This window comes from Mercenaria mercenaria, chromosome 7 (genome assembly GCF_021730395.1).
Source record: "Mercenaria mercenaria strain notata chromosome 7, MADL_Memer_1, whole genome shotgun sequence".
NCBI classification, from domain to species: Eukaryota; Metazoa; Mollusca; class Bivalvia; order Venerida; family Veneridae; genus Mercenaria; species Mercenaria mercenaria.
This window is the reverse complement of record NC_069367.1, coordinates 86,608,867-86,635,938: the sequence shown is the minus strand read 5'-3', so window position 1 is coordinate 86,635,938 and position 27,072 is coordinate 86,608,867. Positions and strand designations below refer to the sequence as shown.

Here is a 27,072-nt window from a genome sequence, read left to right as displayed (position 1 = left end):
GTTAGAGCTAATTGAAAAACGAAACTTAATTCATGTAGTTATAGTACGTGAAATATTTATGGACTATTAGAAACATTCAACATTTTTTCAAAGTCTGCATGCTTGATACAGTGCCATCAATAAGTTTGTAATGGTCAGTGTTTATTGAGTGTTTTTTGTATAAATAGAACAACACTGTTTTCTGTTTGAGGGGTTACAGCGGATGTATTTATTTGCATTTTACGTTTCATTACGTATAAATAATACAGTTATAAATTATAATGCAATATCCAAAAGGACAATAATGAATGTTCATTCAAAATTGATGTATTAATGAAAACTCAGTAAAATATGTTTAATACACATTTTCTTACTAATTATGAAACTAAACAACTGCATATTGATAAATATTTACATGCCGTATGTTTTACACTATTATTGTTGTTTATGTACACTTAAAATAATATCATGGACTAGCTCTTAAACATTCATTATTAGAAATTATAAATTGTCATTTATCTCCATGTAAATTGCTTTTACACCTTATCATTTCTCATTTCTTTTGTGTTCAATAGATATGTTTTGTCTATGTATTATATGTTCATATAATTTCTTTATTATGATGTGAATTGTATGCTTCTCATCTTATGGTGGAATAAAAGATATATCTATCTATCTATCAGTTAATGGTGGGACTACAGACTTTTTTCCCATGTAACATCGGAACAAGACAAGGGGATAAGTCAAGTTCTACAATCTTTATGCTATTCATTGATGAGTTAACAACCCTTTTGCGGGAAAATTGTGGGTCAGGTATCTTTATTACTAATGATGTTCCTGATATCATATGTCTATTATTTGCTGATGATGTAGCAAACTGTGCTGAAACAGCAGTTAAACTGCAGCAACAGTTAAACTATGTGAATATGTTTTGTCAACTGGTATGGAGGTAAATCTTGATAAGACGGAAATTATTGTCTTCCGTAATGGTGGCATACTTAAAAATTATAAGAATGGTATTTCAGAGGGAAAGTAGTTAATATTACCTCTGTTTATAAGTATATGGGTTTATTGTTCACGCCCAAATTATCTTGGAGTTCTGCACAGGATAAATTAGCTGCTCAAGCTCAGAAATCCATATTTTCAATTATTCGCAGGCTTTCAAGTGACCTTTGATGAACAAGAGCTGTCACAGGAGACAGCGCGCTCAACTATTTAGATGCTGGATAGTGAAATTGGGCACATCTGAGGAAACTAGAGCTGTCACTGGAGTGTTTAATGACTCCAATTGTGGATGAAGATATTGCACAATAGCCTGAGTCTATGTCAAAAATATCAACTTAAAGTTATAAGAGAGGTAAAGAGAAAATGTATCAAAACACTATATAAGTATATCCTAATCAAAAAGGGGCATAATTCATTTAATATTGGTGCCAGAGTTATGCACCTTGTGTCATATAGTGTGGGTGATGATGTTGAACAATTAATTTAAGTTTGAATCAAATCCATTCAGTGTTAACAGAGACAGAGTGAAAGTGCATCAAAACTTTAACCTAAAATTCTAAGTAAAAAGGGGGAATATTTAATGAAAAACTGGTGCCAGAGTTATGCACCTTGCGTCATATGGTGTGGGTGATGATGTTGAACAACTATTTTAAGTTTGAATTAAATCCATTTAGTAATAAGAGAGACAGAGTGAAAGTGCATTAAAACTTTAACCTGAAATTCTAAGTAAAAAGGGGAAATAATTCATGAAAAATTGGTCCCAGAGTTATGCACCTTGTGTCATATGATAAGGGTAATGATGTTGAACAATTGTTTAAGTTTGAATCAGATCCATTCAGTAATAACAGAGATAGAGTGAAAGTGCATAAAACTTTAACCTGAAATTCTAAGTAAAAAGGGGAAATAATTCATGAAAAAGTGGTCCCAGAGTTATGCATCTTGTGTCATATGATGTGGGTGATGATGCTGAACAACTATTTTAAGTTTGAATCAAATCCATTCAGTAATAACAGAGGTAGAGTGAAAGTGCATCAAAACTTTAACCTGAAATTCTAAGTAAAAAGGGGGAATAATTCAAGAAAAAATGGTGCCAGAGTTATGCACCTTGTGTCATATGATGTGGGTGATGATGTTGAACAACTATTTTAAATTTGAATCAAATCCATTCAGTAATAACAGAGATAGAGTGAAAGTGCATCAAAACTTTAACCTGAAAATCTAAGTGACAAGGGGGGATAATTCATGAAATATTGGTGCCAGAGTTATGGCCCTTATGTCAGATGATGTGGATGATGATGAGGAATAAGTATTTCAAGTTTGAATCAAATCCATCAAGTAATTACAGAGATAAGTTGAAAAAAGAGAAAGTGCACCAAAACTTTAACCGAGGTGGGAACGCAGAAAGACGCTGACGCCAGGGCGAGTAGGATAGCTCTCCTTATACTTCGTATAGTCGAGCTAAAAACTAGGAGAATAGTAGGAGCTTCTGATAGAAAAAAGTAGGAGAAAAGTAGGAATCTGGTGATATAGTAGGAACTTACGAGAACAAACTCGCCAGTTTTATAACAATAGCATCAAAGGTGTGCCTCACAAGCGAAGTACTGGATGGGTACTCCCCTCCTTTTAGGGATGAGGGGGGGGGGGGGGGGGTCAGGGGGCTGTCCCCTGGAAAATTTTGAAACACAGGTATGAAATGGTGGGGCTCTGGTGCATTTTTTTGAGGTACTTTGAGGTCCCCATTGTATATCTATAGCTACCTGCGACCTCTTATGCTCCAATATCAAGGTCAGTATTCAACTCACATAATGAAGAGGTCACCAGCAGCATATCAAAGGTCTCTAGAGCCTCACCAGTACACCATCAGTTCTTACATTATGTAAACAAATTCATTATACAAATAGACTAACAACATTTGTTAACATATTTTTTCTTCTTTAGATAAAAAAAGTAGGAATAGTAGGAGTTTTTTCAAAAAAAGTAGGAAAAAAGTAGGAACAGACCTAAAAAGTAGGAAAAGTAGGAAAAAGTAGGAGTACTTGAAAGCCTGTTATTCGCTATCAAAAACCATTTGGGTATTTCCCTACACATGAATTGTTTAAGATTTTTGATGCGGTAGTGAAACCAATTTTATGTAATGGTTCTCAGATCTGGGGGTATCAGTATTCTCATATTATTGAAGCTGTGCATAACAGCTTTTGTAAGAAGCATCTTCGTGTAAATACTACTACTAATAATTGTATTGCTCTCGGGGAATGCGGTTGCCTCCCTTTATGTATAACATACTTTACAAATTGTATCATGTATTGGTGCAACTTATTACATATGGCAGAAAACAGATACAGTAAACCTCACTTAAAAGGAACTCGGATATAAGGAACACTCCGTTATAAGGAACAGTTTTCAATTCCCCGATCTAATTCCTTCTTTATTCAATGTAAAAATCCTCGGTTATAGGGAACTCGGTTATAAGGAACACTCGATTATAAGGAACACTTTTTCTAGTCCCAAAGTACAAAATTCAATGGAAAACCCCTCGGTTATAGCAACAGACATAAAGAATAAAAATTATTGAAAACTGGAAATAAACAGGAGAATCGCTGATGACGTCAGAGTAACGTCGGCACTTTCACGCGCTTTTATGCACATGAATTAACACATATTATTTCATTTCTATGATCTTTAGTTTGTTATTTCACGGATATGATAAAAAGAAAATAAATAATATCATCATTAACTTATATTTACTCGAGATTATGTTTGAGAGCTACATGTATTAGGTGTATCATGTTAACAATATTGAACAAAAATCAGTCGTGGACACGGTCATGTCATACTATCCTAAATAAATGTGTTAATTACGCATGATTAACAATTAAAAACAGTTCAGTTTACCAAATTTTCAATTGTAAAAATTATAGCAGGTGCTAAAATGGACAATAGCAAAACTATAGGTATAATTTACACTTTAGTCCGTTTGTATGGCGCCATTGTCTAGTCGTAATGCACTGTCATAAACACCCTACTTTTAAATTTGAATTGGTAGTCTAATTTAACATCTTTGTATTAATTATCTGAACATTTATTTTATATTAGTATTGATGCCTATTCACATAACATGCTGTCGAGCAACATATCTTATAATCATAATGTAGTGTTCTCCTAAAAAGAAGATAGAAATAGCCAACAAAAAATAAATACAAATCACGTCATTCTTACCGACGTACATTTTGGCTTAGTTTAGGTTTAAACGCCGTGTTTCAACACTATTTCAGTCATATGCATGCAGTCAGTTTACCTTACCATCTCTCTAGGAAAGGACCGGTACTAGACTCACAAATTTTTCACATAAAGATTCATGGTCGACCCGGAGCCCTTTTCAAATGTCAGTCAAATAGCATTCGCTATACAAATTCTGTTCTTTATACAAACCTCGGTTACAAGGAATTAGTTCGCTATACGGATATAAGGAACCTCGGTTATAAGGAACAATTTTTAGAGGTCCCAAGCTGTTCCTTATAAGCGAGGTTTACTGTACCCTAAAAATTGTTACAAGATGTTAAAATCACTAGATGAAGTAGGGCGCATATGTTGGGCAACTAAAGTAAACAAGAGCTGTCGGAGGACAGCAACGCTCGACTATTCAACAGCCTTGTCAATTGAATGAATACAAAAGTTGAAAAAGGGGCATAACTTTGTAAAATGCAAAGTAGAGGTATTGAACCTCTGTACTGCATGTCATATCATGACAGTGAACAAGTGTGTGAAGTTTCAATCCTTTCCAATTTGTGGATACTGAGATACCAGCTTACATACAAAAACTTAACAAAAAACTGCTAAGTCAAAGGGGCATAATTTTGTAAAAATGCCAAGTAGAGTTATGGGACCTTCACAGTGCATGTTAGATCATGACAGTGAACAAGTGTGTGAAGTTTCAATCCATTCCAATTAGTGGATACTGAGATATCAGATTACATACAAAAATTTAACCAAAAACTGCTAAGTCGAAAAAGGGGCATAATTTTGAAAAAAAAAGAGAGTAGAGTTATGGGACTTGCTTAGTGCATGTCAGATCATGATAGTGAACAAGTATGTGAAGTTTCAATCCATTCCCATTAGTAAGTACTGAGATACCAGCTTACATACAAAACCTTAACCAAAAATTTCTAAGTCGAAAAAGGGGCATAATTTTGTAAAAAAGCAAAATAGAGTTATGGAACCTGTGCAATGTAGATCAGTTCATCACAGTGAATAAGTGTGTGAAGTTTCAATCCATTCCCACAAGTGGTTACTGAGTTACCAGCTTACATACAAAACCTTAACCAAAAATTTCTAAGTCGAAAAAGGGGCATAATTTTGTAAAAAAGCAAAATAGAGTTATGGAACCTGTGCAATGTAAGTCAGTTTGTCACAGTGAATAAGTGTGTGAAGTTTCAATCCATTCCCACAAGTGGTTACTGAGATACCAGCTTACATACAAAACCTTAACCAAAATCGGGACGCGGACGCGGACGCAGACGCCGACGCCGACGCATGGGCGAGTGCAATAGCTCACTATTCTATGAATAGTCGAGCTAAAAATATGCTGTATACGTATGGTTCTGGATATAACTGGATAGTACAAGATATAGGTGATGTCAATATGTTTATTCAAGTGTTCAAGCAACGCTTAATAGATTGTTTTAGTCAGAATTGGCATAATGATATAAACAGCTCAAGCCGCTGTGAACATTATAAACACTTTAAAACACTACTAAATACTGAACGATACCTGCATCTTGATATACCTTTACAATTTAAAATTGCTTCTGCGAAATCCAGATGTTCAAACCGTAAGTTTAGAATTGAAACAGGTAGGCATATGAATATCCCTCGAGATGCAAGAGCCTGTCAGTATTGTGTAGAAAACATTCATATAAATGTTGTAGAATGTGAATTTCATATATTTTTTCAATGTCCAAGATTTGATGCAATTCGTAATCAATATCTATACAACTGGTATACATTAGGTACTACTGTAAACGACTTTTATGAATTGTTAAAAACTGATAATCCTGAAAAAATTAAGAGAATAGCAGTGTTTGTTCAACATTACTGAATACAGAGAGTACAAAATGTGAATATTAAAGGGAGAATACTCACTTTGTTTAATATGTAATACCTAAAAGAGTTGTCTTTCTTTGATAGACCAAGTAATTTTGTATACAAACTACATGTCTATACTTGTATACATAAGCATTATTAATTACAAAATTGAAATTAAAAATGAAACAGGTAGGCATCAATATACCTCCTGATACAAGTATTTGTCAGCACTTTATAGAAAACATTGAACTTTATACTGATGCTGTAAAATGTGAATTTCACCCTATTTTTTTTCTCCAAAGTCCAAGATCTAATGCAATTAGTAATCAGTACACATTGGTTCAACAGTATTTCTTTTTCTAGAATAGCAGGGATTGTTTAACATTTACTGAATATATAGATTATTGATGTGAATGTTTAAGGGAGAATACTCACTTTATTCAAACATGCATTATTAAGAGTGGTCTTTCTCTTAAATGCTGGGTGCACAACCACATGTATTATTACTGGTATGTTTATGTATTCTGGGCCAGTGGCCTTTAATTACAAAATAAAATTGTTGATTTGACTTGACTCGAAATGAAATTAAATTGCAAGCAAACTTTTAACAACTAAACTGCGGACACAGAAGTTGATGCCAGAGACTAGGATAGCACAAAATACAGTCAAACAGTTTAGTTGTTACCTTTTTCTTGAAATTTCATTTCATCTCTTATAATAGTTGTTCCCCATCATCACTTGCATCACATAAGACAAGGGCCATATTGATTCCTTTACACAATTTTTTTTCAGTGGGTACATACCTGGTATTCTTACCTTATTTTATGACAATTCCTTCAAGGGCAACACAAATCTGTGCAAAACAACGTGAAGTGCTTGCTGTGTCTCTGACATACTGCTGATAGCTCTTCTTCATATATTTCTCTACAAAAGAAAATATATTTCCTCATATGATGTACATAAAAGCTAGTTTATTAGTGCAAAGAATATAAGACAATATTTACAATATTAATGTGTTTCCTATAAATGCAAGTCTACACCAATTATATATGAAATTTTAATGGCTGTAAAGTTGGGAATATTTCAAGGGTTATAAAGCTCCACTGGTGGGTTACTTATCTCAGTGTTATATCAGAATTGTGTATTGTAGCAGTTGTACAAAGTGTGTGATGTGACGCTTTGTTAAAACAATTAATGTTCAGACAATTGCTTTCTTTTTTTCTTCAATGCTGTTCTTTATGAAACTGACAGCATTGGACCAGCTGAAACATGTGACTGAAAAATTACTGATCAGCAATACAGAAAACAAGAAATTACCCAAAACAAGACAGTCATAGTAGCCCTCAGTCACTCACCAGACCTTAACTAAATCATCTTGAATATATGAAAGACACTTTGTTTCATTTTGGTAACAAATGTGTTTAGTATAAAAACATAAAACAGGTTCATTGTTTGTTTGTTTTGGGTTTTACGCCGTTTTTCAACAGTATTTCAGTCATGTAACGGCGGGCAGTTAACCTAACCAGTGTTCCTGGATTCTGTACCAGTACAAACCTGTTTACTGTAAGTAACTGCCAACTTCCCCACATGAATCAGAGGTGGAGGACTAATGATTTCAGACACAATGTCATTTATCAAACAGTCACGGAGAACATACGCCCCGCCTGAGGATCGAACTCACGACCCCGCGATCCGTAGACCGACGCTCTACCTACTGAGCTAAGTGGGCGGGTTTAAAACAGGTTCAAGTACCCCTATTTGAACAAACCTGAGGGAGGACCTTACAAAGACGCTACTGATCCAAGTTTACTGAAGCTCCCCAGTTCATGCAGTTCAAGGAATAGTCATATACAGACATCTGTATTTTTACCACTATTGTCTCCTTTCAGGTGAATTCCTATAGACTTTTTCTCCTTTCACAGACTTTTTTCAAATTCACAAAATATGACAGGAAAATTTGTGCTGAAAACAATAAAGATTTAATTCCTTGTACTATAAACTGAGTAATAAACTACAACAGGACAAATACAAACCATTGGAAATACAATTTCTGGGCCATCTTGACAACAAAGACTAAAAGTTTTTAAAAATTCTCAATCCTTTCTATAACAGAATACTAAATGAGCTGAAAGGAGATATTGTCTTATCAATACAAAGTTAATTGTCTAACATTGTCTGAACAATACTGTCTTTGTACTAATTAAAAATGTCAAAACACAGCCACAAATGGCAAGTTGCATGATACATGTCAGGCATAATACATGTCAGTACGACATAATCCAGTATCAACATTTAGTTACTGATAAAAACTTATTAAAAATGTAATTTTATTCAAGATATCTCATATTTAAGATCGTCTGTCATCTGTTTCAACAAATGTTGACTTCACTTCAATTTTCCATAGATATAGTTGGTTGTGCAGAAAGATGCACATAAAAAACTATACGTTTTCCCTCTAATTGTCTGTGGGCCAGTTTCTGTAAGTCCTCTAGTTTTTTCCATTTTGTAACCCAGAAATTAGGCAAAGGTTCATCCACTTCAGCCGTTAATACATTCATTCTGGGATTGTTTAAAACTGGGTGTCGCTTTCTACCATATGTCAAACAAAAATTAAACACATCTGAGTAAACCTTGTGTATAAAAAATGCGAAATTCTCTCTCTCTTTGAAAGTATTATTGGCTACACATGAATTTTTAGTAGATTGTCTAGCATTTAGTGTTTTGCTTATGTAACTGTTCTAAATCAATTAAAGGCTCACTGTAACAATTTATTCCAAATGTTGAAGATTTCTACCAAAATATAGGGGTTAAAATACCCTCCCCACCCGAGCTACATTTATGCCAGTTTTAATAACACAAAAAATTATTAAAATTATTGTATTTTTTAATAAGACATCATCAAATAATTGTATTAAGATTTACAATTTTTATTTTCATGATTTTTATATTTTCATGAGATAAGAGGGTCATGATGAAACCTGGATCGCTCACCTGAGTAATATAAGCTACATGTTTCAAATCACAAACTGATGCTAAAATATTAAGAAAGTCAGTAGGTCAAATTCATGGTTAATGAAATTCAGTTTTATGATCGGTCTACAAAACTGTGTATGTCATCCAAATTTAAAGGCTGTAACTTAAAAAACAAGAAAGCAGGTCAGCAGGTCAAGGTCACAGTCAAGTGACATTATACTACTTAGGATCATCAGGTAATTATAATTAAACAATCTTGGAAATAGGATCAGATAAATATTTAAGTATTTTTTTCCAATATAACTCATATAATAACTACATGATCCTGGGGTGGGGCCTCTGGGCATAATTTAAATAATTTTTGAAGGGGACTACTAGGCAATGCAACCCGTCCCTAGATTTGCCACCTAATGCCACTCTTTGCCACTTATTTCCATGAAAAAAGGGTGGCAGTTGGTGGAAATAGGTGGCATTAGTTGGCGTTTGGTGTAATTCAGCTCTTTTTTCACCTAAGTGGTAAATTTGCCACCAAAAGCCACTTTATTTTGGTGGCATTTAGGTGGCATTAGGTGTAAATTTGAACATAGTTTTTCTTTATGGTGGTAGAAAGGTGTAAAATTGGTGGAAAGTAGAACATAGATTTTTTTCATGGTGGAAATCGAGTGGCGTTTAGTGGAAAATAGGGACTTAGCAAATTTTCTTGGTGGCAATTAGGTGGAAAAAAAACTTAGAAATTTTTGTGATGTTTGATTTAAAAGAGAACTGTAAAGACATTGGATTACCCTGTACAAAAATCTTCACATGGACTCAGGTTGGAATCAAGGTATAATGGACTTCAGGCCTAATTGACACGGAACCTGACTTTGCTAAAACTGCACATTGACAACAGCTCGTAGAACACAAAATGCTCCCCGCCCCCATTTGATGCGTTCAGTAACTGTACAAGAAACAGAAATCATTTGGTCACTGTGCACTGGACGTTTGATGTACTACCTTTAAATCAATAATTATGGGCCATTTACCAGTCATAAGTGACTTCTGTATGAAATGTGATCTTAGACCAAAGCATTCTCTAGTTATTGGGCAAAAAAAGTTCTAGTGTTCTGGGTCAATGTGACCTAGACCTTTGACCACTGACTGACCTCAAAATCAGTAGGGGTCCTCTGCCGGTCATGATCAACCTCCCTATGTAGTTTCATGATCCTAGGTCAAAGAGTTCTCAAACTAACATCCGGAAACAGCTTAACTGTTCCAGCTCACTGTGACCTTGACCTTTGACCTACTGAACTAAAAATCTATAGGAGTTATCTGCTAGCTATGTTCAACCTTCCCATTCACTTTCCTGATCCTAGGCTCAAGAGTATTAGAGTTATCATCTGGAAACTGTTTAACTGTCCCAGGCCGCTGTGATTTTGACCTTTGACCTACTGGCCTCCAGGTCAATATGGGTCACTGCTGGTCATGACCAACCTACATATAAAGTTTCATGATCTTAGGCCCAAGCATTCTTGTGTTATCATCCGGAAACCAATTGGTCAACATACCTAATGACCGACAGACTGACCAACATCTGCAAAACAGTATACCCAGGCTCCTTCTTCAAAGGGTTTCATTAAAATCAGAATAAGTCTATGCTGACACTAGCTGGACAAAAATAATATTCAGAATGGTATACAGAAAATTTGAATTTTCGTTCTTTTGTGAGACAGAATATTTATTGCTTATTATAGCTTTGCATTATATTCAATGAAAGACAGAAAAGGTGGAAAATAGGTGGCAACTAGTGGAAATTGGCTGTACTAGCTGAATCTGAAAAGATCATTTTTAAATGTGTCTGCAGTGTATTATTTCTGCATGAGAGAAAGTTGGTTAAAGATAAGATTAATGATAGATCAAGTTACAAGCTCCCACACAAATGTATAGAAACAACCCCAGGTGGAATTTGGGTCAGTTAAGATTTATATATGCAGGCAAACATCAGGTCAGATGCAAAGAAATAGTTCTTGCCTATTCTCTTCATTAATTGAAAAAAAAGAAGTGTTTATAAAAAGGATGTTTTTACAATAGCTTTTCAACTTAAGGATTTGACACCTTCTTTAGCTGACCAAGAAAGTGTATGTGTGGAATCAATTTATCTGTGTAGTAATACCAAGTTTTGAAATCTGGCATTTGATGAGTCAGCCTGGGAGAAACTGGAAACACATTGTGAGAGGTAACAATATTATACTGTTTATTTTTTTTAATTATTACTGTCTTTAACATTGCCTTAATTACTCTTGAATTACTTGAATTTGAAACAACATTTACCAAACTGCTTTGAATTAAAGTAAAAAAATCTCCTTCTATGTCTTAGGAAGTTTGGCAGATGGATAAATCCCAGATATATTTTCTGGAATATAGCTCAATCATGTTTATAACACTGTTTGTAAAATTGTATCATTTTGTAATTATTTACATTATTGATTAGCACTTAGGATACAATATGTACTTTAAACTGTTAATACCAGGTACCTTCTGTGAAAAAAGTGCAACTTTGTGACATGATATGCCTGCCTGACTGTATATACCTGAGCAGCACACAGCTTATTACTGCATAAAAGAAACATATCAAGATAATTTTGAATCAGGTAAATATTATATGTTTTTATAAAAGCTAATGTTTAAATAACCCTTATTTTTTAAAGAAATACACCAATTAATAGAAATTCCTGGCATATTATATGATAAATATTAATTATAAATGTGATGAAAAACCCAAGTGCTATTACTACTTTTTGCCAAAGGCGGAGTGATATTATTTTTGGCGTTGTCCTTTCTTTTTTATCTGTCCGTCGGATTAACTGAAAATGCTTGTAATTGGAATAATATTTTTATAGCTTTGTCTATAGAATCACTTAACCTCATGTAATTATTATAAGCTCATTAACACTGCTTAACACTGCTCAATTATTTACCTAATAAAAGAAGAATTTCCCCTTGATTTGGTTAAAAATAGGGATTTTTCCTGCATCTATTGATGGATCTTCATGAAACTTTACAAAAATGTAGATCACTACAGGACATGTGCATGTGCAATTTCCATCAGGATCACTTCTGTAACCAAAGTTATTGCCCTTTAATTGTTTTTCAATCCATAAATTCCTACATAACAAATAATCCATTGATAAATATTCATGAAATTTGACACAAGTGTAAATCACCTTAGAGCAATTGTGCTTCCACATCTTTCATCAGTTCTCAAGTTCTTGTTATTGATTCAAGATGCATATATTTCCACAAAACAATGTAACCGTTTGAGTGAATAAAATTTTTTCTACAATGTAAATTTTGATGAAACTTCTCATAGTTATAATAAAGATGTTGCATATTACTGTGAAATCATTTTTATTTGCGTAGAACGAATTTTCGTGTATTTCGGGCTAGAACCGATGGGTGAATTTAAGACCGTGCTGTTATTTATTTATTCATTTATAAATTGAAAATGTGCGAATTAAAGCCCGCGCGAAAGTCCTTTTTACGTTTGCTTGAAATTTGATGCCAGCGAATTTAAATGATTTCACAGTTTTTGGCATAGATTGAGTTTGTAGAGTTCTTTGTTATGTCAGTGAGTTACAGTTTAGTCTTTCGATTTCATATATTTTCTAGAGGAAATTTTACAATTTTCTGCAAAATTATTCAGAATGTTAGAAAAATATATCTATTAATAGATGACATTGTATGGTTTGCTGTTACAGATTGTGTGCTGGAAAAATGGCCTTACATCCAAAGGAGTGAAATTTGGAGAGTCATTCGCCATCTACTTAAGCCATCCTGGAATATGAAAAAATAAGACTGCATTGACAACATCCTGATCCTCGTGTTCAGATCTTTTGTGATTTCTTGTGAAGAGTCTTTGATTTTTCATAAAAATAAAAAATATATTAATATAATTTGATTTTTGCTTACTACTGAGTTTTTTCAGATTCAGCAGGTGCAGCCGATTTCCACTAGTTGCGACGTATTTTCCTTATATTGCCAGCTATTTGGTGGCATTTAGTGGAAAATAGGACTGCCACCATAGTGGCGTTTTGGTGAAATTTTGTCTGCTTACTGCCACCTGTTAGGTGGCGATAGGTGGAAGTAAGTGGCATTTAGTGGAAAATATTTTTACACCATAATGGTGGCATTTTAGTGGTAATTTGTCTAAATACTCCACTTACTGCCACCACGAAGGTGGCTATTGGTAAAATTAAGTGGCAAACAAATTTACCACCATAATGGTGGCATATTGGTGTAAAACTGTCTAAATACTCCACTTATTGCCACCTAAAGGTGTACACAAGTGGAAAGAGGTGGAATTTAGTGTAAAAAGGGTTTGCCACTGTCCTGTTCATTTTTTCACCATTTTGGTGTCATTTTAGGTGGCATTTTGGTGGAAAATTGTCTAAATACTCCACCATTGAAAAGGGTGGCATTATAGTGGCAAATCTAGGGACGGGAATGCATCATACCAAATATCAAACGCCTAGGTCTTGTGGTTTAGAAAAGAAGATTTTTAAAGTTTTTTTTCCTATATTAGTTTATATAATACTTGGGACCCCCAGGGCAGGGCCTCTTTCACCCCTGGGTACATTTTGAACAATTTTGGTTGAGAACCATAAGACAATACTACAAACCAAATATCAAAGGCCTAAGTCTTGTGGTTTCAGACAAGAGGATTTTTAACATCTTTTTCCAATATAAGTCTATGTAAAACTTGGGACCCCTAGGGTAGGGCCATATTTGACCCAAGGGGAATAATTTGAACAATATTGGTAGAGGACCACTAGATGATGCTACATACCAAATATAAAAGCCCTAGGCCATGTGGTTTTGTACAGGAAGATTTTCAAAGTTTTCCCTATATAAGTCTAAATAAACCATGTGACCCCCAGGGTGGGGCCATATTTGACCTTAGGGGAATAATTTGAACAATCTTGGAAGAGGACCACTACATGATGCTACACACCAGATATCAAAGCCCTAGGCCTTTTGGTTTTTAAAGGAAGATTTTCAAAGTTTTCCATATATAAACCATGTGACCCCCGGGGCGGGGCCATACTTTACCCTAGGGGAATAATTTGAACAGTTTTTGTAGAGGACCACTAGATGATGCTACACACCAGACAAAGCCCTAGGCCCTGTGGTTTTGGACAGGAAGATTTTTAAAGTTTTTCCTTTTGGTTGCCATAGCAACCAGAGATCTGCATGGAATTCAACTGCCACTCTGTGACAGGTGAGCTAAAAATTGGGTATTTTTAAGACAAGATTATGCAACACTTCAATAAGACTTAATTATTTTTTCTTCCAATTGAACCTGGATAACCTGGATTTTGTTCAAGCCAGTTTGAAGTTTTTAATATGTTATTCAATACTGTAAAATGTTGAAATACATAAGATAATGTTTCAAGTTTACAAATATGTTTGTTTGAATTTATATGCCTTTTCTGTATTTATTACCTATGTAAATGTAATATAGCTGTTTTCCATTATGCATTTTGTGTATTAGTATATTTTATCATACTGCTGATGTTTCAAGCTATTGTGGTACTTATGCATTTATTTTAATAATTACAGCACACTAATGTTTAATGCACTTTCTTCTATGATTACAATATCAAATGGAAATGCATTATATTGTGTAACAACATAATTACATAAATAGCAAGCAATGTAATAAACAACATAATTAAACAAGAGGGCCATGAAGGCCCTGTATTGCTCACCTGACCTATTGACCTAAAGATCATCAAGATTAACATTCTGACTAAGTTTCATGAAGATAGTCAAAAATGTGGTCTCTAGAGTGTTAACAAGCTTTCCCTTTGATTTGACCTAGTGACCTAGTTCTTCATCCCACCTAACCCAGTTTCGAATCTGACCTATAGATCATCAAGATAAACATTCTGACCAAGTTCCATTAAGATATGGTCATAAATGTGGCTTCAGGAGTGTTAACAAGCTTTTCCTTTGATTTGACCTAGTGACCTAGTTTTTCATCACACCTAACCCAGTTTCGAATTTGACCTATAGATCATCAAGATAAACATTCTGACCAAGTTCCGTTAAGATATGGTCATAAATGTGGCTTCAGGAGTGTTAACTAGCTTTTCCTTTGATTTGACCTGGTGACCTAGTTTTTTTACCCGCATGACCAAGACTTTAATTTGACCTAAAGATCATCAAGATTAACAATCTGACTAAGTTTCATAAAGATACAGTCAAAAATGTGGCCTCTGGAGTGTTAACAAGCTTTTCCTTTGATTTGACCTAGTGACCTAGTTTTTCACCCCACCTGACCCAGATTTGAATTTGACCTATAAATCATCAAGATTAACATTCTTACCAAGTTTCATTAAGATATGATCATAAATGTGACCTCTGGAGTGTTAACTAGCTTTTCCTTTGATTTGACCTAGTGACCTAGTTTTTGACCCTACATGACCCAGATTCAACTGGATCATCAAGATTAACATTCTGAAGAAGTTTCATGAAGATACAGTCATAAATGTGGCCTTTACAGTGTTAACAAGCTTTTCCTTTGATTTGACGTGGTGAAGTAGTTTTTCACCCCACAAGACCCAATATTGAACTCGTACAAGATTTTATTGAGAGTAACATTCTGAACAAGTTTCATTAAGATTGGCCAAAATTTTGACCTCTAGAGTGTTAACAAGCTTTTCCTTTGATTTGACCTGGTGACCTAGTTTTTGACCCCACATGACCCAATACTGAACTCGTATAAGATTTTATTGAGGGTAACATTCTGACCAAGTTTCATTAAGATTTGGCCAAAATTGTGACCTCTAGAGTATTAACAAGCCTTTCCTTTGATTTGACCTGGTGACCTAGTTTTTGACCCCACATGACCCAATATCGAACTTGTCCAAGATTTTACTGAGAGTAACATTCTGACCAAGTTTCATTAAGACTGGACCAAAATTGTGACCTCTAGAGTGTTAACAGTCGAATTGTTGATGACGCTGCCAACGACGGATGGACGACGGACACAGGGTGATCACAAAAGCTCACCCATTTGACCGAGTTTCGAATTTGACCTAGATATCATCAAGATGAACATTCAGACCAACTTTCCTACAGTTCCCCTGAAAAATATGGCCTCTAGAGAGGTCACAAGGTTTTTCTATTATTTGACCTACTGACCTAGTTTTTGAAGGCACGTGACCCAGTTTCGAACTTGACCTAGATATCATCAAGGTGAACATTCTCACCAATTTTCATGAAGTTCTTGTGAAAAATATGGCCTCTAGAGAGGTCACAAGGTTTTTCTATTTTTAGACCTACTAACCTAGTTTTTGACCGCATGTGACCCAGTTTCGAACTTGACCTACCGTAGATATCATCAAGATGAACATTCTGACCAATTTTCATAAAGACCCCATGAAAAATGTGACCTCTAGAGTGGTCACAAGCAAAAGTTTACGCACGGACGACGGACGCTGCGCGATCACAAAAGCTCACCTTGTCACTTTGTGACAGGTGAGCTAAAAATTAAAAACATGGATCAGATAATTATCACCATTAATGACTGTCAGTTTGACAATCTACTTGTAATCATCAGATATGGAATGTCTTTCATGTATTACTTTGAATTAAGCTATTTTTATGCAATTCCCAATTGCAGGTAAGAACTGCTCAATGCTTTTTTTCTGTGTTTGATTGTTGCTTCACCACTCTCATGAACAGTTGTCAAATCAAATATTCTGTGGTTTAAACATTTATGAAAGACAAACTTTTCCAACAAAGATATGTAAATAAAATATTTCAATGTGAATCATCCATTACTAGAAATTATTATTTAAGTACAATACATTTAGTAGTAGTGAAGGTAGTAAATTCAGATAATAATGAATAACCTTAAATGATAGGAATTATTGTATATAACTCTGTGGGGAAAAAAAGCAGTACTTTGAATTAGGGGCACCTAAAAATTTTTCAAATCCTGAACCCAAGTCGTTTGGATCTAGAGTCAAGGGTGCCTTACCGCTGAACTATTGATAAGAGGGATATTTTTGGGGAATTTTGTCCTCTCCAAAAATTCATCACAGGGGGTATTTTGTCCAACTTGATATTTTCTCAGTGGGGATTTTGTCCACCTTGATAATTTCACAGAGGGGATTTTGTCCAGGTAGATCAGAAATAGCAGGGGGGATTTTGTTCAGGGGGATTTTGTCCATTTCCCATACATGTTCGATTGAATTTAAGGCAGTTACTCCGTGTAACAAGGTGGATTATTCTGGATCTTAAGTTATTCAGAAGTTGCTTCCCTTTGACCAATTCTTAGTAGCAACCAGTCAAGCATTGCAATAAGTTCCTGCTGTTATATGAATTTTAGTCACATGACCCCGCTTTTTATTCAGTTGTCCGACATGTTTTCAAGGGGACAGGTGGAATTGTTCCATTATAATATAGTTTGTGTTCATGGAGGAGTTTTGGATTCTTTTGAGGTTAGGAAATGTTTCTGTTGCCTTGCAATTTATTTCTTAGACAAGTTGCAAATGAGCTGTGTTTAATTGCTTTGTGTTTTTAATACTTAATTCATGTACATGCATCGTTGATGAATTCTAAGATGGCGGCATATTATTAACTTGTTACAGTAATTCTAAGACATCACTGTTTCTATTCTACTGTACACCTTGTTTTGCAGCCTTATAGTAACACATGGTGGCAGTGTCAGTAACCAGCTCACTGAGAAAGTATATTTTTGGTGTGTGTGTGTCTGTGAATTCAGCAAAGAGCCCAATCCACAATTGGTATGTATTTTAACATGTAAACTATGTGATATTGTTATCTTTTTGTTATTTTATGGGTTCTACTTATTTTATGTCAATTAAATAACCACTGAGCCGGCCACTAGACAGGAAATACCAGCACCCATTTGTGCTACATTGCTTGATGATTATTATATGTACTGAAGTTGTAATGTATAATCACGATTGTATAATTATCATGATGAATGTATAATTATGATTATTGTATAGTTTAAATGTATGTTGTATACTTGTATGTTAATGATCTCTTTGCAAAAGTATTAAGTGCATTCATTTGTACTTATTTTCAGGGCTTGAGATCTGGGAGATTTGAGAGATCAGTGAGATCCAGATTACAGTACATATTCAGTTGGATTATAAATGAGAAACTGTACAAGATTATGTATATGATCAAGCTGATTTTGATAGAACTTTACCGCAAGTGTTACTTTCTAAATATACAAGCACTGAGATCATTTAGTTATGAACATTAAACCGGATAGTCGAACCCACCTCGTCTTATCTCTTTCCTTTAATTTATTTAACAAAAGGGCATAAAGAAGGCCAGGTAACATTCGAAATTTGGAAAATGGTGGCCACCTTAATTTGATCAGTCTGTGTACCTAAATATTAACCCATTTTGCTGGTAGTTTAAATAACTTAAATTTTGGGTGTGATTTAATTACTGCAAACATAATGACTACTAAAAAGACCTAAGCTAGCTAGCATAGAAGAGAATTAAAGCCATCAAAATATGAAAACTTTGGTGGCATTAAGTCATATGCATAATAATTTCGGATTAATTTGAAATAGCTATCATCTTCAATAGACATATTGCTGGATTTGTTTCCCTTTTGCTGTTCTCCATAGGGAAATTCCTTGAATATTTGCGGTCGTATCAGCTTTTGCAATACTTTCATTATTTCTACTCCACTAGCAAAGAACAGGTCTGTCAGTATGCAAATCCCCCAGAAATGAAGCACGAACCGAATGTTTGGCCTACTGACATTAAGGTGCAAAGGTATTAGATTTCTAGCTAATTATTCATTCATTTTGTTTTCTTTATTGTAAACATAACGGTTCTGTTCCTTTTATAAAAGATTAGAAGTTCTTAAGATTTCTGGCGTAAGCATAATTATGTATTAATGTGGAGGGTGGGTACTTCAACCCCTACTTTTTACATTTTATTTGGTACATAATACATATAGCATAGTATTATTTGACACTCGAAGTAAACGACTGATTATTACAGGCAATAAAAGACAAGATTTATTATAAGAAATGTCACATAAATTTCTTTTTCACCATCCAAATCAGTGTTATCCCTATTCTAATTATATTCATTAGACACCAACGGACATGTTTCCAAGACGGACATCCACCCTTAAGAGTTTCCAAATTGATAGTATAACATCATGGTATAGTTCAACCTTTGCCCAATTTCTGGGTTACAAATTTCAAATTTTTTAGCCTTGGCCAACCGACAATAAGGGGCTAAGTATTCCTTTTTGAAGAAATTAAACAGAGGACTTTATAAGAATGCTACAGCCCAAGTTTGATGAAGGTCCAACAATCATATCATGAGAAGAAGTTTTTGAGAATTATTTCTATCTTTAACTCTAATTTTCTATATCTTTAACTCTAATTTCCATAAAAAGGGTTAAGTGCCCTCATATGTACAAGATAAAGAGAGGACCTTTTAATATTGCTAGGTACAGTTTGAGAAGGACATATCAAGTGGTTCACAAGAAGAAGTTGTTTAAATGTATTTCTATTTTTTGAACTTGCGTCCACCAGAAGGAGCAAAGCGTCCCAATTTGAACAAATGAAAGAGAATCTTATTATGATGCTACAGACTAAGTTTGATGAAAATACACTCAGCAGGTTCTTGAGGAAGAACACAGTTAAATATTTTGCTTTTTTTGAGCTCCAATAGTCTCCCTCAAAGGAGTCAAGTGTCCAGATTGAAATACATGTATATTTGACAGAAGATATAACAATGATGGTACTGAAGTAGTTTGTTGAAAACCCATTCAGCAGGCCATGAGAAGAACTTGATCTAATATTTTTCTATTTTTAACTCTGGTTGCACCTAAAAGGGACACAGGGCTCCCATTGGAATAAATGCAAGACGGAACCTTATAATGATCCACCAAGCAGTTCATAAAAAGAATTTGTTCAATATTTTTTCTTTTGTTTTTTAGCTCTGGCAGCTCCTTCAAGGTGCCAAGTGCCCCCAACCCTTTCCTATCTGAATGAATTTGAGAAAGGACCTTACAATGATGCTACAGGCCAACACTGATGAATATCTTTATACATTTCATCAGAAGATGCTTAAAGATTTTTTCTATTATTAGCTCTGTCAGCCCTATAAAGGGGCAAACTGCTCACATTAGAACACATCTGAGAGAAGATGTTACAATGATGCTACAGAGAGAACCTTATAATGATCTATAGACCAAGATTGATGAATATCTATCAAGCAGCTCATGAGTAGAAGACAGACTCTTTCATTTTTTTTTTCTATTTTAAGCCCTAGCAGCCCCTCAATATTTCAGCAGATGTGATGATATTTCACACAATTCATCATGCCCTCCCACTATGACTGCCACTATAAAATAAAGCATTTATTCAATTCTATTCTATTCTACCTCAGTATGGAACAATACAAAGACAGTTTTTAAGTCTGAGTCAACTGACCTTCATTTGGCAAAGTTTGTGCTTTTAACATCTTTTAAGCAGGTATTTATCATAAATGTTCAATAGATGTTAGCCATTCTTTGTGGAAAGACTTTCACTAAATTCTTATTTTCATACCAGAAATGGAGCAGATCAAGGTAGAGACTGCGGACATTGCATTTCAATTTGGCTGTGTTTTGTCCAAGTTGAAATGGCACCACTTGTTTTGTACATGAATGCCAGGTTAGCAACCATGATTTATATTACACAGAAGTCAAACTGTAAGGAAGGGTTAATGTTTTTATTGCAATATATAAGCAATTCATTATTGTGTTTCACTGAAATGAGCTATCGGCAGGGGAATTTACAAATCAGTGAAATGTGAATAGATTATTTTTGTATCGAAAAGCTATTTTATCAAATATTTTGCTCTTAACAGGTTTTATTGGTTGCAAAATAAAAAGCCCATTTCCGAAAATTTGACTCCCTTCGGCAGAGCCTAGGGTGGATAAACCTTTCTCCAACTTGCTGTATAAATTTAAGTTAGGAAGACAGTAACCTAATATCCTATTTGCAACCCATGACCGTTTCAAGCAATATGTCATTTTTTGTCTTTAACAGGAATGTGTGTGTGTGTTCGGTTTAACGTCTTTTTCAAGTTTTTCAGTCATATAAACGACGGTGTCTACTTGTAGCAGTGAGCACAATGCCCAACTTTATAGTGCTGCCTCACTGGAATATCACGCCGTAGACATTTGGCATGATACCCCACCCAGTCACATTATACTGACACCAGGCTGACAAGTCCTAGCACTATCCTCTTAATGCTGAGCGCCAAGCGAGGAAGCTACTAGTACCATTTTTTACGTCTTTGGTATGGCGCGGCCGGGGATCGAACCCACGGCCTCCCGCACTCGAAGCGGATGCTTTACCACTAGGCTACCGAGGTGGTTTTAACAGGAATGAAGCAGTCAAAATTTCTAGTAAGTATTTCATTTTAGCCATCCTTTTATAACAAAATGTAGAATTGAGCCGAAAAAAGCCTCTCTGACAACAGGTATGACCTTGACATTCAAAGCAGACTTGCATATTAAAGAAAATCTTTGACATATTCCGGATCTAAACTTTGGAACTCACTTTTGATATTTAATTTAGGAACTAGAATTTGTTTTTTATGGAAAATGTATATCTCCCACCACATAACATGCAGACATTGTAAAATGCCACAAATTAAGGGCCATAACTCCAGTAAAAATCACTGAACCACAACATTTCAATGATATACACAACTAGGCTTGGCGCTGATCACTCCAGTGAAATTAAGTGGAATTTCAACCAGTGGTAGAGCAGATGTAGCACAGGCAACATAGAATTTGGCAAATCAAGGGTCATAACTCTGCTGAAAATCAATACACCGGAAACTGTTGATGATATGCACAACTACGCTTCACACTGATCCCTCAGGTTTGGTGAACTTCAGCCCAATTGTATACATCAAGTAGTGTAAACACTGTATAATATGCCATAAACCCACTGAAATTCAAAGAACAAGAACATATCAACAATATGTGTAAGGCTTGCCACTGATGACTCTTGTAAGGTTTGGTGGAAATCTGTCCAATAAACAAGAGCTGTCAGTGGACAGCGCGCTCGACTATTCTCAGTGCTTGATGGTATAATATAAGCAATGAGTAAAACTTTAACATTACAATAAGCATATTCTAAGTCAAAAAGGGGCCATAATTCAGTCAAAATGCTTGATAGAGTTGCCTCCTCCTTTTACAGACTGGGGTCATGATGGTAAACAAGTATGCAAAGTATGAAAGCAATATCTCAATGGACTTTGAAATATTTGGGGTGGTAAGCAAACTTTAACATTTATTTTAAGTCGAAAAGGGGCCATAATTCAGTCAAAATGCTTGACAGAGTTGCCTCCTCCTTTTTACAGACTGGGGTCATGATGGTTAAAAAGTATGCAAAATATGAAAGCAATATCTCAATGGACTTTGAAAATATTTGGGGTGGTAGGCAAACTTTAACATTTATTCTAAGTTGAAAAGGGGCCATAATTAAGTCAAAATGCTTGATAGAGTTGCCTCCTCCTTTTTACAGACTGGGGTCATGATGGTAAACAAGTATGCAAAATATGAAAGCAATATCTCCATGGACTTTGAAAGTATTTGGGGTGGTACGCAAACTTTAACATTTGTGTGATGCTCACGCTAACGCTCATGCTAATGCTAACGCCGGGCGAGTAGGATAGCTCCCCTATTCTTCGAATAGTCGAGCTAAAAAGTAATGAACCAAGGGCCAAAACTCCACTGAAAATCAAAGCACTAGAAGATGGTAATATTCTTGCATACCAGACGGGGATTTCAGGTATTTTTACCGGTGCTGGAAAAATCCATCTTACACCCCGGGGTGTAAGATATACATATATGTAGAAGATTTATGTAGTTATTTATATTTTATTTCGAAAAACGGGGAAAAAATCCAATACCTTGACAGTTCCTCTTTTTCCTGATAGTATATTTCTCGATTCAAAACACGTTATTTTATCAAAAATTCATAATGTTATGCTGCAACTGATAAAACAAAACCGGAACTTAACATTATTTGTCTTTGAAACGTCATGATGTCTTTCCTGTTTACGGACGTTGGTTTCCCGCGCTTTGTTTAAATATGCTGCTATAAGAAATAGTTCTAAAAAGAAAGCCGTTTGACTGACTTTATTTTTATTATTATATCTTGATATCGGTATGCAAGAAAAAGATTCTGTCACTGGTTATAGGTGCAGATGGGAATATCCGGCTCTCGGGTAACTGTTTAGGCGGTAACACGGTAGGAACCTCGTTACCGCCTAAATAGTTACCCTCGAGGAAGGAAATTCCCATCTGCACCTAAAACCAGTGAAAGAATCTTATAATATGCACTATCAGGCTTGGAAAGGATCACTTTCCAAGTTTAGTGAAAATCAGTTTGTCCACCTGGTGGTGTCAGACGAGTTGCGAGACTTTGTGAGAGACAGACAGACAGCACTTGTTTAAAAGTAACTATCTTAAATGGTGGTTCAGGGAGAGAGTTTCTAAAAATACTTACAGCTTCCTATTCAATCCTCTATGTTTGTATATTTGTAAAATTGTAACAATTGTAATTATATCAATAAAATACTGTTTAAACCAAATGGTGGTTCTCAGGTGGGCAACAAACTGCTAGAGTCCCTAGAGACTTTAGTATTTATCATTTTCATTCACTTTCAAGAATTGTTTATCATGCTATGTCATGTATTTGCAGTTTTATCACTTACTCATGTATTTTTCTATATATGTAATCCGTCACTGAACATTTCAAAATTTGTAACTGTATATATATACATGTAGATATTATAGAGGCTCACAGGGAAGACTTGGCAAGCCAAACTGTGTTTACTCTTGAAGCAATTTTAGTTATTACTGTTATTATTTTGAATCTGGGTCAGCAGTTTCAGAGGAAAAGATTTTAAAGTTCTCCATACCGCCATATAGAGAAAACTAAGAAATGGTATGGCTTGAAAGAATTTGGTACATGATCATCCAAGGAATATTGCTGTGAAATTATTTTAGAATTGAACGAGAGGAGAAAACTTGCCCTGCCCCCTGTCAGTTATGTTGCTTTTCGACAAATCAACATGGCATGGACTCCATGATGGAGGAATTTTGAAAAGTGTTGCCCATGAACCATTTATCCCAAATTATACAGAAAGCTGACTAGTGGTATGAGAGAAGATTCCAAAATTTTACGTACAGCCTTTAAGAGACTTCCTGGCAGTCATGAATTTTAACAAAACAAAACTGAAGGAATTTGGTAGAGGGCCACCAAAGAAGCATTGAAGTTTTATGATCAAATGCCCAAGCATTCTAAAGTTACTGTCCGGAATGGTTTCACTCTGGTCATGACCAACCTTCCTATCAACTTTCATGATCCTAGGCTCAACTGTTCTCAACTTATTGTCCGGAAATGGTCTAACTGTTCCGGGTCACTGTGACCATGACCTTTGACCTACTGACCTCAAAGTTGTACTTGACCTGTATTTTTTGAAGTTACACGTGTGTATCAAAATTTATTAATCCTAGGCCGAAGCAATCTCAAATTATCATCAAGAATCCGTTTAACTGTTTTGGGTCATTGTAACCTTGACCTTTGACCTAATGACCTCAAAGTTGTACTTGACCTGTATTTTTTGAAGTTACACCTGTGTATCAAAATTTATTGATCCTAGGCCGAAGCAATCTCAAATTATCATCAAGAATCCGTTTAACTGTTTTGGGTCATTGTAACCTTGACCTTTGACCTAATGACCTCAGAGTCAAACGACCTGTATTTTATGATGTTACATCTGTGTCCAAATTTATGACCCTAGGCCAAAGTGTTCTAAAGTTACTATCCAGATACCTTTTAACTGTTCCGGATCATTGTGACCTTGACTTTTGACCTACTGACCTCAAAGTCAAACTTGACCTACATTTTATGATGTTAAACCTGTGTACCAAAAATTATTTAAATCTGTGAGGCCTTTCATAGGTTATTGCATTTTATTCTGTAAACCATGAAAACCAACGAGCTTGCCGACCGACCAACAAGCTCACCCATATATACCCCCCAAAACTTCGTTTGTGGGGGTATAATTACCTAAAAACTTTTGCAATCTATCTTTGTTACTGTGATAAGTAATGCCAAGTTACTTGAGAATCCATGTAGCCATTGCCAATTTGTTGACTGGACAGAATGGGATAGCCTGATAGACTGGTACACACATCTCAGTCGTACAGACCTGTATAAATATATGATATGGTAGAAGTTAATTGGTTATGAAAATACAAGGTTGCATAAAATTTTATAGTAATTATTGAAGCATCTATTTATTCTAAAATGCCAATGTAGTTCATACTTGATCCAAAACTATAAAACTGATTACATTCTGAAAGGTGACAATTTCTGTGAAAGCAAGGGCATTTTAGTGTTGTTTTTTAAAATTTGAGTTGCCTCCCTTGAACTGTAAAATTTGTTTTATGAACGAAAGATCAGTTTGTTTGTTTTTAACTAATAGTATCTGTTCAGCTATTCTGTAACTCTAAATGCAGCTTGTAAGTGGTAAATGATTCTTAATATAAATTATCTGGTTGTTTATTAAATTTTTCTATGACTGCCAAGAAATCCAAAATTCCACAATAGTTTCCTCATACAGCATGTAGAACAAATACCTGCATCTCTTCAGTTCTGAATTAATGGTCTGTAACCATTCTGCTCGACTGTTGCTTCACACTACAAAAAGAGAGATTTTTCAAAATTTATAACAAGAGGGTCATGATGACCCTGGATCACTCACCTGAGTAATATGAGCTACATGTTTCAAATGTCAAACTGATGATTTTTAGAAATTTTTTGGAAGATTTTCCGATGTACAATCAAGTAACCCCTGGGGCGGGGCCAATTTTACCCCGGGGGTCATGATTTGAACAAAGTTTGTAGAAGTCTACTAGGCAATGTTACATATCAAATATCTAAGATCTAGGCCTTCTGGTTAATTTTTAGCAAATTTATGAAGATTTCCCTATGTACAATCAAGTTACCCCTGGGGCTGGGTCAATTTGACCCGGGGGGGGGAGGGGGGTCAAGATTTGAACAAATTTTGTAGAGGTCCACTAGACAATGCTACATGTCAAATAACTAAGCTCTAGGCCTTCTGGTTTATTTTAAGAAAATTTTGAAGATTTTTCTATGTACAATCAGGTAACCCCATGGGGCGGGGTCAATTTGACCCCGGGGGTATGATTTGAACAAATTTTGTAGAAGTCTACTAGGCAATGCTATATGTCAAATATCTAAGATCTAGGCCTTCTGGTTTATTTTTAGAAAACTTTTGAAGATTTTCCTATGTAAAATCAAGTGACTCCTGGGGCAGAGTCAATTTTGACCCAGGGGTCATGATTTGAACAACTTTAGTAGAGGTCCACTAGGCAAAGCTACATGTCGAATATCTAAGCTCTAGGGCTTCTGGTTTTTGAGAAGAAGATTTTTTAAGATTTTCCTATATAAAATCAAGTGACCCCTGGGGGCAGGGTCAATTTTGACCCTGGAGTCATGATTTGAATAAATTTGGTAGAGGTCCATTAGGCAATGCTTCACACCAAATATCTAAGCTCTAGGGCTTCTGGTTTCCGAGAAGAAGATTTTTAAAGTTTTTCCTTTCGGTTGCCATGGCAACCAGAGTTCTGCATGTAATTCAATTCTTTGAAAATTTTGAAAGTGGGGCACCCAAGGATCATTCCTGTGAAGAAGAAGATTTTTTTACAAATTGTTGACGGAAGACGCACGACTGACGACGGACATCAAGCGGTTACAATAGCTCACCTTGTCACTTTGTGACAGGTGAGCTAAAAAAGTGAGTGAGTGAGTGAGTTGGGTTTTACGGCGAATTGACACAAACCCAAAAAACATAGAAATACTAGATGTACATAATTATAAGGAGCCACTGAACAATTTAATAATTACCTTAAATCTCCTACATGTACCTTAAAATTAGGGT

At 35.2% G+C, this 27,072-nt stretch overlaps 2 protein-coding genes and 1 long non-coding RNA gene across 20 annotated transcripts in view; 2 read left to right on the top strand and 1 right to left on the bottom strand.

The window, feature by feature from the left end:
* LOC128558706 (uncharacterized) overlaps positions 1-27,072 on the bottom strand; it is a 69,404-nt gene that overhangs the window by 14,716 nt on the left and 27,616 nt on the right. For 9 of the 18 annotated variants that reach the window (XR_008371875.1, XR_008371876.1, XR_008371874.1 and 6 more), the window contains 3 exons: positions 25,748-25,808; positions 25,229-25,317; positions 6,883-6,990 (listed from right to left, as the gene is read on the bottom strand). The gene's annotated coding sequence lies outside the window, so the exon portion shown is untranslated. Of the gene's footprint in view, positions 1-6,869; positions 6,991-7,834; positions 8,029-25,175; positions 25,318-25,747; positions 25,809-27,072 lie in introns of all 18 variants that reach the window. The other 9 variants (XM_053548862.1, XM_053548856.1, XM_053548863.1 and 6 more) reach the window with 5 other exon arrangements.
* LOC128558708 (uncharacterized) lies at positions 10,557-12,973 on the top strand. Its single transcript, XR_008371884.1, has 3 exons — positions 10,557-11,251; positions 11,547-11,666; positions 12,774-12,973. It is a non-coding gene; the product is annotated as an uncharacterized LOC128558708 (long non-coding RNA).
* Positions 15,362-18,336, top strand: LOC123543587 (uncharacterized). The gene is made up of 3 exons (XM_045329652.2): positions 15,362-17,525; positions 17,726-17,831; positions 18,140-18,336. The coding sequence occupies exons 1-3, from the start codon at positions 17,500-17,502 to the stop codon at positions 18,320-18,322; spliced, it is 315 nt and encodes a 104-aa protein (XP_045185587.2). The 5' UTR covers positions 15,362-17,499; the 3' UTR covers positions 18,323-18,336.

Excerpts from the sequence above, each read along its gene's own strand:
- LOC123543587 (XM_045329652.2), top strand. The coding sequence starts at position 17,500 with ATGGAGGAGTTTTGGATTCTTTTGAG. Across the intron at positions 17,526-17,725 it reads GAGTTTTGGATTCTTTTGAG|CCTTATAGTAACACATGGTG; the intron begins GTTAGGAAATGT and ends CTTGTTTTGCAG. Across the intron at positions 17,832-18,139 it reads AAGAGCCCAATCCACAATTG|GGCTTGAGATCTGGGAGATT; the intron begins GTATGTATTTTA and ends ACTTATTTTCAG.